The sequence below is a fragment of the Staurois parvus genome, unplaced genomic scaffold (assembly GCF_062004578.1).
Source record: "Staurois parvus isolate SC_StPar_1 unplaced genomic scaffold, SC_StPar_1.0 ptg000849l, whole genome shotgun sequence".
Lineage (NCBI taxonomy): Eukaryota > Metazoa > Chordata > Amphibia > Anura > Ranidae > Staurois > Staurois parvus.
The window spans coordinates 916,422-935,420 of record NW_028318645.1 but is presented as its reverse complement, the minus strand read 5'-3'; the positions used below and the strand labels follow the sequence as shown (position 1 = coordinate 935,420).

Genomic DNA, 18,999 nt, shown 5'->3' with positions numbered 1-18,999 from the left:
AAATGTCTTTATGTATCAATTAGATGTCCTATTCAAGTATAGTTGATTTCACTACTAAATCCTGGATAAGGACCATAGAAAGATGTAAATACATTCGGTTTCTCATTTTTCTGATATTTAAACTGTACTGGAAAAGCTGATTTCTTTTGGAAATATAAAATTTACCCCAATTCACAAATTATCTTCTTCATCACTTCCAACTCCAGTTAAGTGGGATGCAATACCCAACCTTATTGAATATATTCTCCCTTGATAAAAAGGTGTTGGTAAGATGCTTTTTATAATGTTTCTATTTAGGTATATCAAGTTTTTAGCTTTAGATGACCCAGGTCTCACCTTATGCTGGTTGTATAGTCCAAGGATATGTAACATAGAAAGCTTCTGTCAGGGCTCCGGGTATGACCAGAGGTATGTGAACTGACGCAGGGAAACGCAGGCTTCAGATATGTTATAAACAATATAATTTATTAATACTAACAATACAAAACGCAGTGCAATACTAAAACATAACACAGTGCAAACGAACCAAACCAAACCACCCACAGATAACAGTACATACAATGGAAGCGTCGTCAGGCCGGACGGGTCAATAACAATCCGGCAGGTAGGAACAGGAGGAGCAGGCAGAGAGTTGTCAGGTCACAAGCCGGGTACACCAACTAACGGGCAGGTAGGTACAGGGGGTCAGGCAGAGAATGGTCGGGGTCACAAGCCAGGGATCAAACAGGAGAAGTCAGCAGAGGTCAGGATCAAGCAGGGTCGGCAACAAGTCAGTCAGGCAGGAACAAGAATGCAGGTAACAAGATACAGGGGCCCATGGAAAAATACACACCAAGGCCCAGACTGCAGGTCTGGCCATCCCTTAAATACACCTCCGTAATCAGCTTCAGGTGTTTGGCTGACTGCAGGGTTGAGTCTGATTGCTGAGAGCACCCGCTGGCCAGCCCTGGTACTGCAGCCCACAAGGCAGGTGAGTCCCACCATTACTGGCAAGTCCATTCCTGACAGCTTCATCCATTGTTGGGTAATTAGGGTAAACAGCCAGTTAGACTTTAGTGACATGTTTGACTCTATAATTGAGTTTCCTGCAATTGAAGTATCTCCTGGCTTCCCATAGACAATGGTGCTTGTTTAGATGACACACATCTGCAAGGTCTTGGAATAACCAGAATCAGATCCCACCATTGTCATTTTCTGGTTTGATCTTTGTTTGATCACCTGCAGATATTCAAATAGTGGTATCTGTCTCATTGTCTCTTGAATCAACTTCTTTCATGCATTGAGTCTGTGTGGTAACCTCTTGAAATATCTAAGAAAATTCACTCAAGAATGTTAACCCTTAACAGTCAACTGGGACACCCACTTTGAAATAATATAATATTTTTAATAAATGGTCCCCAAAAGTCATTACACCCTGCTAAAGCCTACAACTCCAGATCCCTTCCCGGATTGTAAGTCAAGTCCTCCGGTAGCCCTAGACATTGATGGAGAGGAGGAATTTGAAGTTGAAGCAATCTTAGACTGCAGGAAGAGAGGAGGTCGGATACAATATCTCATCAAATGGAAAGACTATGGGCCAGAGAAAAATTTGTGGGAACCAGCCCAAAACGTACATGCTCCCAGGTTGGTTCAAGAATTTCTCCGCAGACACCCACAAAGAAGGAATCAGTTGGGCATCCGGAGGCTGCCCGTAGGGGGGGGGCAATGTCAGGAATCTCTTAGTTCACCGCGGCGCATGGGTCTGCGCATGCGCAGAATTCCTATGTGCACTAGCATGCGGGCGCTAGGACATAGGCGACCGCAGCAACAATTGCGGCCACGCATGTGCCTGGCACCAATGACAGCGCAGGGCGCACTATTTAAACCAACCCCTTGCATGCTCAAATTGCCATTTGGTCTTATTCCTGCTATACCTGTTCCTAGTTCCTGAAAGATTGCCTTGTTGCTGACCCTGCCTGACCCGGATTGCCGTGACCTTCTCCTGCCCTGGCTTGTCTGACCAATCTCCTGTCTTCTCCTGATTGTCTGACCTCCTGTTGCTGAACTTGGCCTGTGACCCATTTATCCTTTTGCCTGCCGCTCTGTACCGTCTGCCTCCGCTGTTACCGATCTGGCCTGTCTGATTACGCTACGCACCACCTCTTCACATCTGGCTCTCACCTGCTACTTGCCACTGGCAACTATCTCTACCACAGCTGGTTGTACTTGGGGGCTGCAACCTGATCTCAGACTGCTCCAAGTCCATCCCCACCATCAGGGGCTCTGGTGAAACAGAAGGCTGGGGCTTAGACTCCGTGCCCTGAGGAATTCTGGCCTGTGGGTCATTAGAGGCTACCGCCAAGTCTTGAGGAGACAAACCAGTAATATACAGTTCTCTCATCAATCAGCAGCAGGAATAGCTAATTCTGAGCAGCTTGGGCTTTCCAAGATCTGTGTCACTCTGAGAATTAGAGAGCAGGCTTTCTCATGACCATTCTCCACAGATGAACAGCAAATGCAGCAATATCAGAATCCCCTTTCATCACAGAGTACTCACTGTTTATGGATTGTTCTCTAAATAGCATTAGACAGCAGTAGAAATCCTCTCTCTTTCAGCAGCTCCAGACGTTGAGAGACACATGCACTTGAGTGGCTGTAATCCTCAGTGTCAGGCAGGACAATCCTTGATTTGCACACTGTCCTCCTGCAACAATTCCTCTGCTACACACTCCCAGCCCAGTCCATAGGTTTTAGCAGAACAGAGAGTGAGACTTTTGTGACTTTACACCAGGAGCCCTTGCTCCATGCGGTTCCCTGAAAATGTCTCCTACCCCACATGTGCTTCTTCTTCCTTTTTCCTCTCTCCTTTCCTTCACAGCCAATCATAAGTCCAGCTGCAACAGTGCTGCTATGGGTGGATCCTTCTCAGCTGTAGCAACAACCAATCAGAGCACAGTTATGCTTTCCCTGTCTGTCACTCACAGAGAGGGAAAAGAAAAAATAAATGCTTTGCAGCTGCTGTTTAAGATTTAAAGCAACCAGCACATCTCTACAACAGTTATTGTTCATGTGTCAATGTCACTCTCATGTGCCACCCTAGTCAGTGTGATACTAGGCAGTTTCTGGAGCCTTTGGCGAATGAAAAGAGACTTCTTACTAACTGTGTTATGCAAAGTGGTATCTGTGTTGTATGTACATTACCTGTGTTAAATCAGCCAGTTCTTTTTCAGGGTTTGTTTCTTCAAAAAAACCCATATAAAATATTCTCAGTGTCGGAGTGTTCTGGGTATAGTCGGAGATGTCACCAGGTGGGAGCTGAACCTATATATCTAGCCAAGCATCACCCAAGGAGGTGCTACAACTGAATAAAGGAAGAAGAAATAAATGTAACTCTTATGTAACCAACTGTTCAACAAACATCTCTTATTACATATAGAAAAGTCTTACAAACACAGAACACAAAATACAAATGTATAGCTAATGAGAGCGATCCCGCCAAACCTGATCCTTCTGGGGGGGACAATGCAAAAATATATATCAATCCACTCATAATGACATCATCTTCTGGGAGTGTCTGCACATTCATCCATTTCATACACCTTTCATTTTTCATTTTCTCAGCGGATCTCCTGCAGCCTATTAGCACCCATTTCCCTTTCTATGTCTCAGCAGATCTCCTGCATCCTATTAGCGCACATTTCCCTTTCTATGTCTCAGCAGATCTCCTGCAGCCTATTAGTGCCCATTTCCCTTTCTATGTCTCAGCAGATCTCTTGTAACCTATTAGCACCCATTTCCCTTTCTATGTCTAAGCAGATTTCCTGCAGCCTATTAGCACCCATTTCCCTTTCCATGTCTCAGCAGATCTCGTGAGGGGAAGGACGAGGGATGGCAGAGACAGCAGGGACAGCAGGGGGGGCCTGAGAGGAAGGACGATGGATGGCAGGGAAAGCAGGAAAAGAGCAGGGGTGCTGAGAGGGGGAAACAGCTGTGACAGGGACATTCTGGGTAGTCTGTCTCTCTATCAGATATGAAGGATGGGACATTTTAGGTAGTCTGTCTCTCTCTCTGATTTGAAGGATGGGACATTCTGGGTAGTCTGTCTCTCTCTGTTATGAAGGTTGGGACATTCTGGGTAGTCTGTCTATCTCTGATATGAAGGATGGGACACTCCGGGTAGTCTGTCACGGTCTCTGATATGAAGGATGTTACAGTCTGGGTAGTCTGTCTCTCTCTCATAAGAAGGATGGGACATTTTGGGTAGTCTGTCTCTCTCTGATATGAAGGACGGGACATTCTGGGTAGTCTGTCTCTCTGATTTGAAGGATGGAACATTCTGGGTAGTCTGTCTATCTCTGATATGAAGGATGGGACACTCCGGGTAGTCTGTCACGGTCTCTGATATGAAGGATGTTACAGTCTGGGTAGTCTGTCTCTCTCTCATAAGAAGGATTGGACATTCTGGGTAGTCTGTCTCTCTCTGATATGAAGGACGGGACATTCTGGGTAGGCTGTCTCTCTCTGATATGAAGGACGGGACATTCTGGGTAGGCTGTCTCTCTCTGATATGAAGGATGGGACATTCTGGGTAGTCTAGAAATTCTGAAGGCCCCTCTGCACACTGGTATATACAGTCATGGCCGAAATTGTTGGCACCCTTGATATTTCTCCAGGAAATCATGTATTTCTCACGAAACGTATTGCATTAACACATGTTTTGCTATACACATGTTTATTCCCTTTGTGTGTATTGGGACAAAACAAAAAAAGGGAGGAAAGAAAGCAAATTCGACATAATGTCACACAAACCTCCAAAAATGGGCTGGACAAAAGTATTGGCACCCTTTCACAACTGCGGATAAATAAGAATGTTACAAGCATGTGATGCTCCTGTAAACTCACCTGGGGCAAGTAACAGGTGTGGGCAATATAGAAATCACACCTGAAAGCAGATAAAAAGGAGAGACGTTCACTTAACCTTTGCATTGTGTGTCTGTCTGTGCCACACTAAGCATGGACAACAGAAAGAGGAGACGAGAACTGTCTGAGGACCTGAGAACCAAAATTGTGGCAAAATATCAACAATCTCAAGGTTACAAGTCCATCTCCAGAGAACTAGATTTGCCTTTGTCCACAGTGCGCAACATTATCAAGAAGTTTGCAACCCATGGCACTGTAGCTAATCTCCCTGGTCGTGGACGGATGAGGAAAATTGATGAAAGATTGCAACGCAGAATAGTCCGGATGGTGGATAAGCAGCCCCAAACATGTTCCAAAGACATTCAAGCTGTCCTGCAGGCTCAGGGAGCATCAGTGTCAGCGCGAACTATCCGTCGACATTTAAATGAAATGAAACGCTATGGCAGGAGACCCAGGAGGACCCCACTGCTGACACAGAGACATAAAAAAGCAAGACTACAGTTTGCCAAAATGTACTTGAGTAAGCCAAAAGCCTTCTGGGAAAACGTCTTGTGGACAGATGAGACCAAGATAGAGCTTTTCGGTAAAGCACATCATTCTACTGTTTACCGAAAACGGAATGAGGCCTACAAAGAACAAAACACAGTACCTACGGTAAAATATGGTGGAGGTTCAATGATGTTTTGGGGTTGTTTTGCTGCCTCTGGCACTGGGTGCCTTGACTGTGTGCAAGGCATCATGAAATCTGAGGATTACCAAAGGATTTTGGGTCGCACTGTAGGGCCCAGTGTCAGAAAGCTGGGTTTGCGTCCAAGATCCTGGGTCTTCCAGCAGGACAATGACCCCAAACATACGTCAAAAAGCACTCAGAAATGGATGGCAAAGAAGCGCTGGAGAGTTCTGAAGTGGCCAGCAATGAGCCCAGATCTAAATCCCATTGAACACCTGTGGAGAGATCTTAAAATTGCTGTTGGGAAAAGGTGTCCTTCCAATAAGAGAGACCTGGAGCTGTTTGCAAAGGAAGAGTGGTCCAAAATTCCGGGTGAGAGGTGTCAGAAGCTTATTGATGGTTATAGGAAGCGACTGATTTCAGTTATGTTTTCCAAAGGGTGTGCAACCAAATATTAAGTTAAGGGTGCCAATACTTTTGTCCAGCCCATTTTTGGGGTTTTGTGTGACATTATGTCATATTTGCTTTTCTGCCTCTGTTTTATATTTGTTCCAATACATACAAAGGGAATAAACATGTGTATAGCAAAACATGTGTTAATGCAATACCTTTTTTGTGTGAAATACTTGATTTTCAGGAAAAATATCAAGGGTGCCAACAATTTCGGCCATGACTGTACCTTTTCAAGCAGACTATGCAATAAATAGGGATATTTAGTTCACACATATTGCAATACAGGCTTAAGCTGCCAAAGTAATCCCTCTATGGCCAGTCCTACTCTGCTCTGCCTATGTAAATGCTACTGTGGACACAATGCCAACATAGGTGAAAAGACACAATGGGGAGAGCTACAAGGTTCAGGTCTGGCTACTGACCCAACAATACAATGCTAGTGCATGCATTTATCCATCAGGTGCTAGAGGGGTGTAACCACATATTAACACCAGAAATTCTGAAAAACCCTCTGCACACTGCTATATACCCTTTCAAGCAGACTATGCAACCTTTTAGCTCTCCCCCATTGAGTCTTTTCCCCTATGTTGGCATGGTGTCCACAGTAGCATTTGCGTAGGCAGAGCAGAGTAGGACTGGCCATAGAGGGATCACTTTGACGCAGTTGGCAGCTTAAGCATGTATTGCAATATGTGTGAAAACAAATCCCTATTTATTGCAGAGTCTGCTTGAAGGGTATATAGCAGTGTGCAGAGGGGCCTCAGAATTTCTAGTGTTAATATGTGGTTACACCCCTTTAGCACCTGATGGATAAATGCATGCACTAGGATTTGAGCACAGTTTTCTCTTGTTTGTTTGTTTATTCTGGGTAGTCTCTCTCTCTCTGATATGAAGGACGGGACATTCTGGGTAGTCTGTCTCTCTCTGATATGAAGGACGGGACATTCTGGGTAGTCTGTCTCTCTCTGATATGAAGGTTGGGACTTTCTGGGTAGTCTGTCTCGGTCTCTGATAGGAAGGACGGGGCTTTCTGGGTAGCCTCTCTCTCTGATAGGACGGACGGGACATTATGGGTAGTCTGTCTCTCTCTGATATGAAGGACGGGACATTCTGGGTAGTCTGTCTCTCTCTGATATGAAGGACGGGACATTCTGGGTAGTCTGTCTCTCTCTCTGATAGGAAGGACGGGACATTCTGGGTAGTCTGTCTCTGATATGAAGGACGGGACATTCTGGGTAGTCTGTCTCTGTCTCTGATATGAAGGACGGGACATTCTGGGTAGTCTGTCTCTCTCGGTCTCTGATAGGAAGGACGGGACATTCTGGGTAGTCTCTCTCGGTCTCTGATAGGAAGGATGGGACAATCTGGGTAGTCTGTCTCGGTCTCTGATAGGAAGGACGAGACATTCTGGATAGTCTGATTTTGGAGGTCTCTGTTTTATTATGTATTCCTTTGTTTTTATCTTGTGTTCTGTGTCTTTAAGACTTTTCTATCTGTAGTAAAATATCTTTTTTAAACAGTTGGTTGCATAAGAGTTAGGTTTATTGTTTCTTACTTTTTTTAGTTATTTTGGCTCTTCCCTGATATCTCTGTAAGGTAGATACAATGCAGGAATTGTTATTAAGGTACATTTCTCGGGGCTGCAGTTCCACTGAAATCCACAAGATGGTGATCTCATATCTACTACCCAGACAGGACTTCTTTATGGAAAACAGACAGGAAGTGATGTCAGGTACAGACAGGAAGTGATGTCAAGAACAAACAGGAAGTGAAGACAGGAACAGACAGGAACTCATTTTGAATAAAGGCAGGCTTTGCCATGTGGTTGAATGAGATTGGAGACGTTGGTGGACATGGCAACAGAGGAGGTAATAAGATGTTATGTTCTTTTTACACCCAGTAACCCCCCGTCATGTCCGTCCTCTTCCTTCATAGTCACTGTGACGTCTTTTATCCCCAGCAGATGATGATACACATCAATATTTAGAAGGACACAAGGACCTCTACAAGGACGTCATGATGGACAATCAGCCGCCCCTCACATCACCGGGTAAGAGGAGACTTTATTGTAAAGGAGAGAGCAGTACGGAGGATCCACCTAGATCCCCCATCATCTGATAAACACATAGAAACAATGGATTCAGTCAGTGTGTGTGTTTCCTACAGATGGATCCAGTCATGGGAACCCACCAGAGAGATGTCCCCGTCCTCTGTATTCCCGGGATTCCACACAGGAAGGTCACACCATCCCTCACCATCATCAGGTAGATGATGACAATTATTGGTAGTTGTGATTTATACACAGCATGTTTGTTACAATGAATGTTTTATTATATCTTTCAGAGTGGAATCCTCGGGGATGATAATATTGATGTTAAAGAAGAGTATAAAGAGGAGGATGAGGAGTATGGAGTGATGGAGGAGTTTTCAGAAGGACACAAGGATATGATGGAGCCACCTAATACCAGGAACCCACCAGAGAGATGTCCCCGTCCTCTGTATTCCCGGGATTCCACACAGGAAGGTCACACCATCCCTCACTATTACAAGGTTGGTGGGATGGAGCATCTAGAACATGGACTCATAGAGACAATGTGTGGATATTTTATGTGACATTACATTTTACAGGTGACCTTCTCTCTCATTTCCTTGATTTAGAGTGGAGATCCAATCGATATAGAATTTGAGGTGAAAGCAGAAGAAGAAGAGGCGTATGTGAGGGATGATCAGCAGTCTATGGAGGAGGATGGAATAACGGGGACATTTATAGAGGAGGACACTCCTACAGAGATCAGCACAGGTGGGTCATGAACACTAAATCCATTCCTCCACCCATACTGCTCACTGATTGGTCCAGAGTAGGGCGGGGACTGGGTGATATCAGCCTGTAATCCCCTGGTCACTTTCCTGAGCTGTGTTCCCCGTCCTGTATTCCTGGATTTCTCTCGGATAATCTTCCTTCTCTGTGCTGCAGACACAATTTATGTATCTAGACTGGATTTATGGAGGTTCTGGGGTTCAGCTGGAAGCAAAATGTAGGCACCCAGGACATGTGACTGGGGTCTCCTGCCTTGTGCCTGACTCTTCCAGGGGACCTTCTCTGTTATCTGCTGGCTGTGCCGGGTGGAGGGATATGTCTGTAGTGTCTAAGACCCAAGTCACTGAGTGCAGTCCCAGGAGATGGGAGGCAGCGGTGTGGGACCTACATAGTTACATAGTTAGTCTGGCTGAAAAAAGACAGTCCATCTAGTTAAACCATTAAAAATAAAAGTTATAATCCGACACCCACAGCCAATCCACCAGAAGGCAAAAACCCAGCAAAGCACGATCCAATCTGCTCCTGCAGGGGAAACAATTCCTTCCTGACCCCCCCGAGAGGCAATCAGATATTCCCGGGATCAACTTTCCCTATAAATGTTATATCCAGTTATATTCTGTGTATCCAAGAAAGAATCCAGGACTTTCCTACAGCAACCCCCCCTTATGTATTATACATGGAGATCATATCCCCCCCTTATGTATTATACATGGAGATCATATCCCCCCTTATGTATTATACATGGAGATCATATCCCCCCTTATGTATTATACATGGAGATCATATCCCCCCTTATGTATTATACATGGAGATCATATCCCCCCTTATGTATTATACATGGAGATCATATCCCCCCTTATGTGTTATACATGGAGATCATATCCCCCCCTTATGTATTATACATGGAGATCATATCCCCCCCCCTTATGTATTATACATGGAGATCATATCCCCCCCTTATGTATTATACATGGAGATCATATCCCCCCTTATATATTATACATGGAGATCATATCCCCCCTTATGTATTATACATGGTGATCATATCCCCCCCTTATATATTATACATGGTGATCATATCCCCCCCTTATATATTATACATGGTGATCATATCCCCCCTTATGTATTATACATGGAGATCATACCCCCCCTTATGTATTATACATGGAGATCATATCCCCCCCTTATGTATTACACATGGAGATCATATCCCCCAACCTTGTCCACCGCCACCCCTCTGTCCAAGTATGCCACGTCCACCGCCACCCCTCTGTCCAAGTATGCCACGTCCACCGCCACCCCTCTGTCCAAGTATGCCACGTCCACCGCCACCCCTCTGTCCAAGTATGCCACGTCCACCCCTCTGTCCAAGTATACCACTTCCACAGCCACCCCTCTGTCCAAATGGGGTCTCTGTGAGGCTGGGGGTGGGCTTGCAGAGTCTAGTCTCAAAGGTCCTGCCGCAGCTTGGGATCCTTTGATGACTGCACAATGGAATGCGCCCGGCACCAGCCTCTTAAGCTGATACGAGACCCTTCCCGGTCTCCTTGGCAACTGGGGCCGGGCCAGCGCTGGTGTGCCTTGTTGCCCGGCAATGAGGCATGCCCCCTGGGCAGGGGTCACGCTCTCATAAGCACGACCTTTGTTCCAGGACATCTGTGAGCACAGGAACTCCGCCTGCCCATGCTGTGGGTGTCAGGGCTGAGATGGCGTCAGACACCTGAGCTCGGGCCATCCCTGTGGGAGGTTTGCACTTCTACAAGGAGAGGTGTGAACCTCGCCACCTCTTCTTTGCCAGAGATGGAGAGACAGGACAGAGTGATGGTAGTCACACCTCTCATTTCACAGCTGCAAGAGGAGAGGTGGAGGGGGAACACTAGACCCCAGGGATGAATCGGGTTTGTGACAGGGACATCCTGAGAGGCAGGGCTGATGTCCACATAGATGAAAGGAGGTGTGCGGTGAGCTGGCAGCAAGCTGGCTGGGAGGGAGGGGGCCCAATGTAATTGAATTAGGCCATTTGGCCGAGTGACACGGGACAATTGGAACAATACAGAGCGGGACTCTGAGGGGCATGTGATACAAGGCATTAATAAGGGGATTAATAATTGGCAGACTTCTACAACGTGACACCAAGTATACCACGTCCACCGCCACCCCTCTGTCCAAGGATTTGCTCACCTCCAGTCTAACCTGTTTCATGATGTTGTCTGTGACAAGTTGTTTACAGTAAACATTTAGGCTTCCACTGATTACAGAATACTAATACTGTGAGTCCTGAACCTTATATTATATAACTTGTACATTACATACTCCTGACCCCTGCACTATACACTCTATGTTGTACATTACATACTCCTGACCCCTGCACTATATACTCCATGTTGTACATTACATACTCCTGACCCCTGCACTATATCCTCTATGTTGTACATTACATACTCCTGACCCCTGCACTATATACTCTATGTTGTACATTACATCCTCCTGACCCCTGCACTATATACTCTATGTTGTACATTACATCCTCCTGACCCCTGCACTATATACTCTATGTTGTACATTACCTACTCCTGACCCCTGCACTATATACTCTATGTTGTACATTACCTACTCCTGACCCCTGCACTATATACTCTATGTCGTACATTACCTACTCCTGACCCCTGCACTATATACTCTATGTCGTACATTACATACTCCTGACCCCTGCACTATATACTCTGTCGTACATTACATACTCCTGATCCCTGCACTATATACTCCATGTTGTACATTACATACTCCTGACCCCTGCACTATATATTCTATGTTGTACATTACATCCTCCTGACCTCTGCACTATATATTCTATGTTGTACATTACATCCTCCTGACCCCTGCACTATATACTCTATGTTGTACATTACATACTCCTGACCCCTGCACTATATACTCTATATTGTACATTACCTACTCCTGACCCCTGCACTATATACTCCATGTTGTACATTACATACTCCTGACCCCTGCACTATATACTCTATGTTGTACATTACATACTCCTGACCCCTGCACTATATACTCTGTTGTACATTCCATAGTCCTGACTTCTGCTCTCCCCCTCTACTGCTATACACCCTGTTCCAAATTATTATGCAAACTATATTTTTCTCATTTCCCTAAATAATTGATGTAAATAACAGTCGGCAGAATTCTCATATTACAACTATAAGAGTACAATGCACATTTTATTGAACAAACCTCCTAATGATAACAGGATTTTTGTTCCAAATTTGTAAACATTTGAAGCGGTCACGTTACATTGTAACATAGGACCCCTTATCTGATAGCAGATCACAAGTCTGGCATCCATTGAACTTGGGAGTTTTTGGACAGTTTCTGCTTGAATTTGTTTGCAAGATGTCAGAATAGCCTCCCAGAGCTGCTGTTTGGGTGTAAACTGCCTCCCACCCTCATAGATCTTGTGCTTGAGGATGCTCCAATGGTTCTCAATAGGATTGAGGTCAGGGGAGGATGGAGGCCACACCATGACTTTCTCTCCTTTTATCCCCATAGCAGCCATTGATGGAGAGGTATTCTTTGTCATGCATGAAGATGATTTTATTACGGAAAGCATAGTTCTTCCTTCTGTACCAGGGAAGAAAGTGGTCAGTCATAAACTCCACATACTTTGCAGAGGTCATCTTTACACCTTCGGGGACCCTAAAGGGGCCGACCAGCTCTTTTCCCATGATTCCAGCCCAAAATACGACTCCACCACCGCCTTGCTGACATCACAGCCTTGTTGGAACAGGGTGACCGTCCACCAACCATCCACTACTCCATCCATCTGGACCATCCAGGGTTGCACGGCACTCATCAGTGAACAGGACTGTTTGAAAATGAGTCTTCATGTATTTTTCTGCCCAATGCAGCCGTTTCTGCTTGTGAGCATTGGTTAGTGGTGGCCGAATAGAAGGTTTATGCACAGTTGCAGGACTCTGGAGGACTCTCCACCTTGATGTCCGTGGGACTCCAGAGGCACCAGCAGCTTCAAATATCTCAAACAAATTAGCTTGCGAGCCACTGAGGTATATTATGAAGGTATAAGTACTAGATCGCTGGTTAATAAGCGCACTCTCTTCTGATGTGCGTTTATAAGAAATTAATTTAAATGTTAACCGCGCTCTAATATCCACAAAACGAATGGATCACAAGTGCTATGTGCTTATAAATAAAACGTGAGAATAAATGGTGTATCATGATTGAAATATGTGAAAACAAATAAATTAATATTAAACGTGGCTAATTATATAAAATCATGCATATCATATTCCATCACAAAATGTGCAATCCTTGTGACAAATGTGCTAATTTTCCCTCCAGTGCAAAACATGTAATTTGATATATAAAATTCAAAAGTGGATGAAAAGTGATAAATAAAACAATTATATATAGAAAATAATAAAAATATTTATTTATCACTTTTCATCCACTTTTGAATTTTATATATCAAATTACATGTTTTGCACTGAGGGAAAATTTGCACATTTGTCACAAGGATTGCACATTTTGTGATGGAATCATATGATATGCATGATTTTATATAATTAGCCACGTTTAATATTAATTTATGTTTTCACATATTTCAATCATGATACACCATTTATTCTCACATTTTATTTATTTATAAGCAAATAGCACTTGTGATCCATTCGTTTTGTGGATATTAGAGTGCGGTTAACATTTAAATTAGCTTCAAATATCTGTTTGCTGCTATGTATTGGGATTTTAGCAGCTGCTCTCTTGATCCGATGCATGGATCTGGCAGAAATCTTCCTCAATGTGCCTTTATCTGCACCAACCCGTCTGTGCTCTGAATCAGCCACAAATCTCTTCATAGTGCGATGATCACGCTTATGTTTTCCTGAAATATCGAATGTTTTCATCCCTCGTCCAAGGCATCGAACTATTTCACTCTTTTCGGCAGCAGAGAGATCCTTTTTCTTCCCCATATTGCTTGAAAATGTACTCTGCTTAATAATGTGGAACACCGTCCTTTAGTAGTTTTTCCTTCAATTGGGCTCACCGGCCAATCTAATTATCACAGGTGTCCCAGATTGTTTTCAGTGATCAAAAGAGCCCTGACACACAATGCCATCCATGAGTTACACTGAAAAACAAAATATTTCATCTTTGTGACACTTAAATAGAATTTGCAGAATAATTTGGAACGCGGTGTATATACACATAATATGGATTCTCTTTTGTTACACCCATTTCCTCCCAGCTGGACATTTTATATCGGATGATGTGATTGGAGCACAGACTTTTACATGGTGATAATAATGTGATAACATCCTCCAACTTTGGACCCTTAAACAGAAAGTGATAATGAGGGAGGAGTCAATACCCCAATGATGGTGGTCTTCAGGATCAGTCCAGTCTTCATCTTGGTTGTTCTCCCCCCATCCTCACTCTCTGACCTCTGGTGGGGCTCAGCCCCGCTGTTCTTCATGACTAAATCATGGACTAAATAAGGAAGTGCAGTACTTCTTGTGTTGGGAAGATGGTGATGAGTGATAGAGGGGGTGGGGACCCTCGTCCTATAATCCCCTCATCACTGTCCCTCCTATAAAAGACAGTTCTGGTTGTTTCCTCACTCTCTGACTAAGGTCCATGAATAAAGAAATGACCTGGTAGGAGATCAGAGGAGCCGTTTCCTAGTTCCCTTGAGGGTGGAATTGTAAGCTCCTCAGAGACCAAGCTGCCTGATGTGGGTGGAGTCCTGGTTTGGGGGAACCAATCAGCTCCTGTCTAGTAATCCTCTTTGTCTTTGTATTTTAGTCCATGACCGGGAGATGAGGAAAACCTCCGAGGATTGTCTCACTTTGTCTCCAGACTGGAAAGTAGAAGATGAGGACATCACACAGTATAGTCCAGGAGAAAACCCGGCTCCCTCCAATGTCCATCCGGCACCACCCAGTGTAGATGGACCATCAGATTCCTCGTATCCTGAGGAACCTCAGACTGTGCGGGACCGGGCCGGCCTTCCAACAGGGAAGAGCTTCTCCTGTACTGAGTGCGGGAAGGGTTTCTGTTCTAAGTACAATCTTGATGTACATAAAAGATCTCACACAGGGGAGAAGCCGTATTCCTGTGCTGAGTGCGGGAAATGTTTTTCAGAGAAGTCTAGTCTGCGCAAACATCAGAGATCTCACACGGGGGAGAAGCCATATTCCTGTCCTGAGTGCGGGAAATGTTTTTCAGTGAAGTCCAGTCTTTGCACACATCAGAGATCTCACACAGGAGAGAAGCCATATTCCTGTAGTGAGTGTGGTAAGAGGTTTTGTTCTACATACAATCTTAATGTGCATAAACGATCTCACACGGGGGAGAAGCCGTATTCTTGTCCTGAGTGTGGGAAATGTTTTGTAGAAAAAGGAAAACTTGTCACACATCAGAGATCTCACACGGGGGAGAAGCCATATTCCTGTCCTGAGTGTAGCAAATGTTTTTCACAGATGTCTAGTCTGCGCAAACATCAGAGATCTCACACTGGGGAGAAGCCTTATTCCTGTCCTGAGTGCGGGAAATGTTTTTCAGTGAAGTCCAGTCTTTGCACACATCAGAGATCTCACACAGGAGAGAAGCCATATTCCTGTAGTGAGTGTGGTAAGAGGTTTTGTTCTACATACAATCTTAATGTGCATGAACGATCTCACACGGGGGAGAAGCCGTATTCTTGTCCTGAGTGTGGGAAATGTTTTGTAGAAAAAGGAAAACTTGTCACACATCAGAGATCTCACACGGGGGAGAAGCCATATTCCTGTCCTGAGTGCAGGAAATCTTTTTCAGAGCAGTCCAGTCTGCGTGAACATCAGATCTTACACAGGAACAAAGCCATATTCCTGGACAGAGTGCGGGAAATGTTTTTCAGACATGTCCAGTCTTCACACACATCAGAGATCTCACACGGGAGAGAAGCTGTATTCCTGTCCTGAGTGTGGGAAATGTTTTTCAGAGTAGACTATTCTGCGCAAACGGAGACCTCACACGGGGGAGAAGCCATATTCCTGTACTGAGTGTGGGAAATGTTTTTCAATGACATCTCATCTTTACACACATCAGAGATGTCACACAGGGGGAAGCCATATTCCTGGCCAGAGTTCGGGAAATGTTTTTCAGACAAGTCTAGTCTTCACACACATCAAAGATCCATTGAGATGATGAAAAATGGCCCCTAGGTGGCACTTGAACCCTTTCCCTGCCATGGATGTAGTGATGTTGTACTGACAGCTCCTCTGCCTGTCCTCTAAGATGGCTCCCTGCAACTCTAATATTCCCCTGCAGCACTGATCCCCCCACAGCACTGATTCACCCCTCCCCCTGCAGCACCAATCCATCTTTGGCTCCCCTACTTCTGGCGTCTTTCCCCTCCCACTGGCCTCAGCTGCTGCAGGGGAGCCACAAGGAGATCAAAATATCTAAATACTTCCCCATCACTAAAACTCCCTCCCTGTGCTGGGACCTCCTACCGATGCCCCAGCCCCCCTCTGTGCAGTGCTGCTGTCTGACTTCCCCTCCTGCCCCCCACACTGGCTGCTGCTGGGGTTGGAGATTAATTTGGTGTTCAGAATGGAAAGGTGTTGGCCTACCATGTTTACCAGCCCCTTCCTGAATGAACACAGTGAGTGATTAGTACCAATCACTCCTGTGTTCATTCACTAAAGCATAGTAAAGGGTGTTTCCTGGGCTTCAGTTTTGTGAATGAATAGGAGCCTCTGTACAGGATCTTCCTACAAATCCCACCCATAGAACAATATTGGAGATAACAGCAGTATTGTCCTCACCAATCACAGCCCGGATATTTCCCAGTACAGATCAAGGGGGGAGGGGTTATAGTACAATAAGGGGCCCATAGACATGACAGAGACCCTCATAGACACAACTTTATCTGATCTATCAGGAAATAACCAGATTGGAGGACAGTCTCATGTCTGGGGGGTACCTGCACACAGTGGGGGCTCCTCAGGGGATATTGTGATTGGACGGGGCAGAATACCCTATAGGTCCCCCTCATAAACCAACACTGGGAGGAGTCTGTGTACTCCTCCCCCTCCCCTCTGCATACAAATAAAGTAAACCTGTCATGAGAGCAATATGTAGAAATCCTCCAAACCATCAGGAGACAGGAAAAGAGGATAAAAGACCATGAGAGAGATGGGACTGAGTGTAGTGATGGATACCAGAAGGTGGGAGATGGTTCTAGAAGATGGGGAGAAGTACGGTGCATGGACTCACATCTGGGAGGTTGTGGGGAACCCATCCAGGGATCAGACAACCTATCTGAGAACTTGTGGAGAATATGTCCCTCTCCTCACTGAAGTCAATGGGTGGTCACCCTCCATGGTCATCAGGGAATTCTGGATCATCATATACTAAGCAGGATTTGGATCCCGGTGGAGAACTTTCACCCCAAGAAAAAATGAGGGTGAGGTCAGCAGATGAGCCCATAGTAAAGGAGGAAACTCTGAAATGTTTTCTTCAGAAGGTCGGAGTTTACTGGACAAGTGAATGTAAAATACACCATCAACGCGTTTCATGGCTTCAAAGTGTCACTTCATCAGGACAGGTGTAAGAAGACGATTTAAAAATAGGGAATGAAGTAACAGTCCAGTATATGGTATTATAAAGACCCGAGTCACATACAATTCATGGACAGGACTGAGATTTATAGCATTCAGGATTTGTATGATGTTAGACAAGGTGAAGAGATATATGGAGAGGATGATCAATACATGGAGAAATCAATCTATTCTATCATAGAAGGGAATCAATAGATCAATAAATGACATCAACCAATCAATAAGATCCATTTCATGGGATAGATTTATCATTCTGTGCACTGGTTATGTTGGAGGATCAAACCGTGATCACTGGATATTGGAAACATTCCTATTGATCTGATGATTGCTGGCATGGATTCCTGATTGATTATTGCTGGGAATAAAGTCCAATAAACACGCAGATTTGATGGGATTATTGATAGAAAAATCTCTTCATATTCCATGGAATAAATATGTGTAGAATAGTTTGGATTTGATGGAATAAATCTCTATAAAAAGACTTTGTGGGGTTTGTTGGTTCTTTTCTATTCCTCTCTAGGTCTGGATTTCAGGAAGAAGAAACAATTCCTCCAATTTCTAGTGGATGGTGAGGAGGGGAGAGATTTGGGGGAGTTTTGTACATACAGGAGGTAATAGAGAGAATCCGGCTAGTAATTGATGAGAGGAGATTTCACTGGGGAGTTCCATTGGAGAGAATTCAGGGCTGGGGGCACTGCTGGGGCCTGGAGGGTTCTGATTGGACCACCAGTACACATGCCATATTAAACTGGGGTGTGCACTGCTGGGGCCTGGAGGGTTCTGATTGGACCACCAGTACATGTGTCATATTAATCTGGGGGTGTGCACTGCTGGGGCCTGGAGGGTTCTGATTGGACCCCCAGTACATGTGTTGTATTAATCTGGGGATGTTTGTTATATCATTGGAAAGATGACCTCCAGATGTACACATGGGGGGTGTCCCGGGGGGGTTACAATGTAGAGGGCAGAGAGAGAATACTGTATAGTGTGTAATAATATACAGTCAGGTCCATAAATATTGGGACATGGACACAATTCTAACATTTTTGGCTCTATACACCACCACAATGGATTTGGAATGAAATGAACAAGATGTGCTATAACTGCAGACTGTCAGCATTAATTTGAGGGTATTTACATCCAAATCAGGTGAACGGTGTAGGAATTTATGGACCTGACTGTATTTGGAAAGCTGCCCCTATATACGATGGTGTAAAATCTAGTTGCAGAGCGCCCCCTACATACAATGGTGTCATAGGGAGTCTTCTTCTGATCCTGTTCTGGTGACACCCCAAATCTCAGGATTTTATATCACTTTCGGTAATAATTGTAAACAGGACAAATAGAGAGGCTGAATCTCCCTAAAGGAGGCCGAGGCAGCAATAGAAACCAACAGGAGGTCTCATCCCTCTCCACTCTCCAGAAAATCAATGCCTTTAGTTCTTCTGTAAAACAACCCAGTGAAGGGATGGGGGGAGGAAATATGTTTGTCTTTTCCAGAAGGTTGGATGCAGAATACTTTCATGTCC

The 18,999-nt window shown here is 44.7% G+C and overlaps 1 protein-coding gene across 1 annotated transcript in view; it reads left to right on the top strand.

Annotated features, from left to right (window-relative positions):
- The window catches only part of LOC149443567 (uncharacterized), a 78,261-nt gene extending 60,310 nt beyond the window's left edge, over window positions 1–17,951 (top strand). Inside the window, exons 8-10 of the mRNA XM_089655573.1 lie at window positions 24–36; window positions 8,687–8,822; window positions 14,670–17,951. Of these exons, the coding sequence (XP_089511699.1) occupies window positions 24–36; window positions 8,687–8,822; window positions 14,670–15,826 (1,306 nt within the window). The 3' untranslated portion in view covers window positions 15,827–17,951. The remainder of the gene's footprint in view (window positions 1–23; window positions 37–8,686; window positions 8,823–14,669) is intronic.
- The last annotated feature ends 1,048 nt before the right edge of the window (window positions 17,952–18,999 follow it).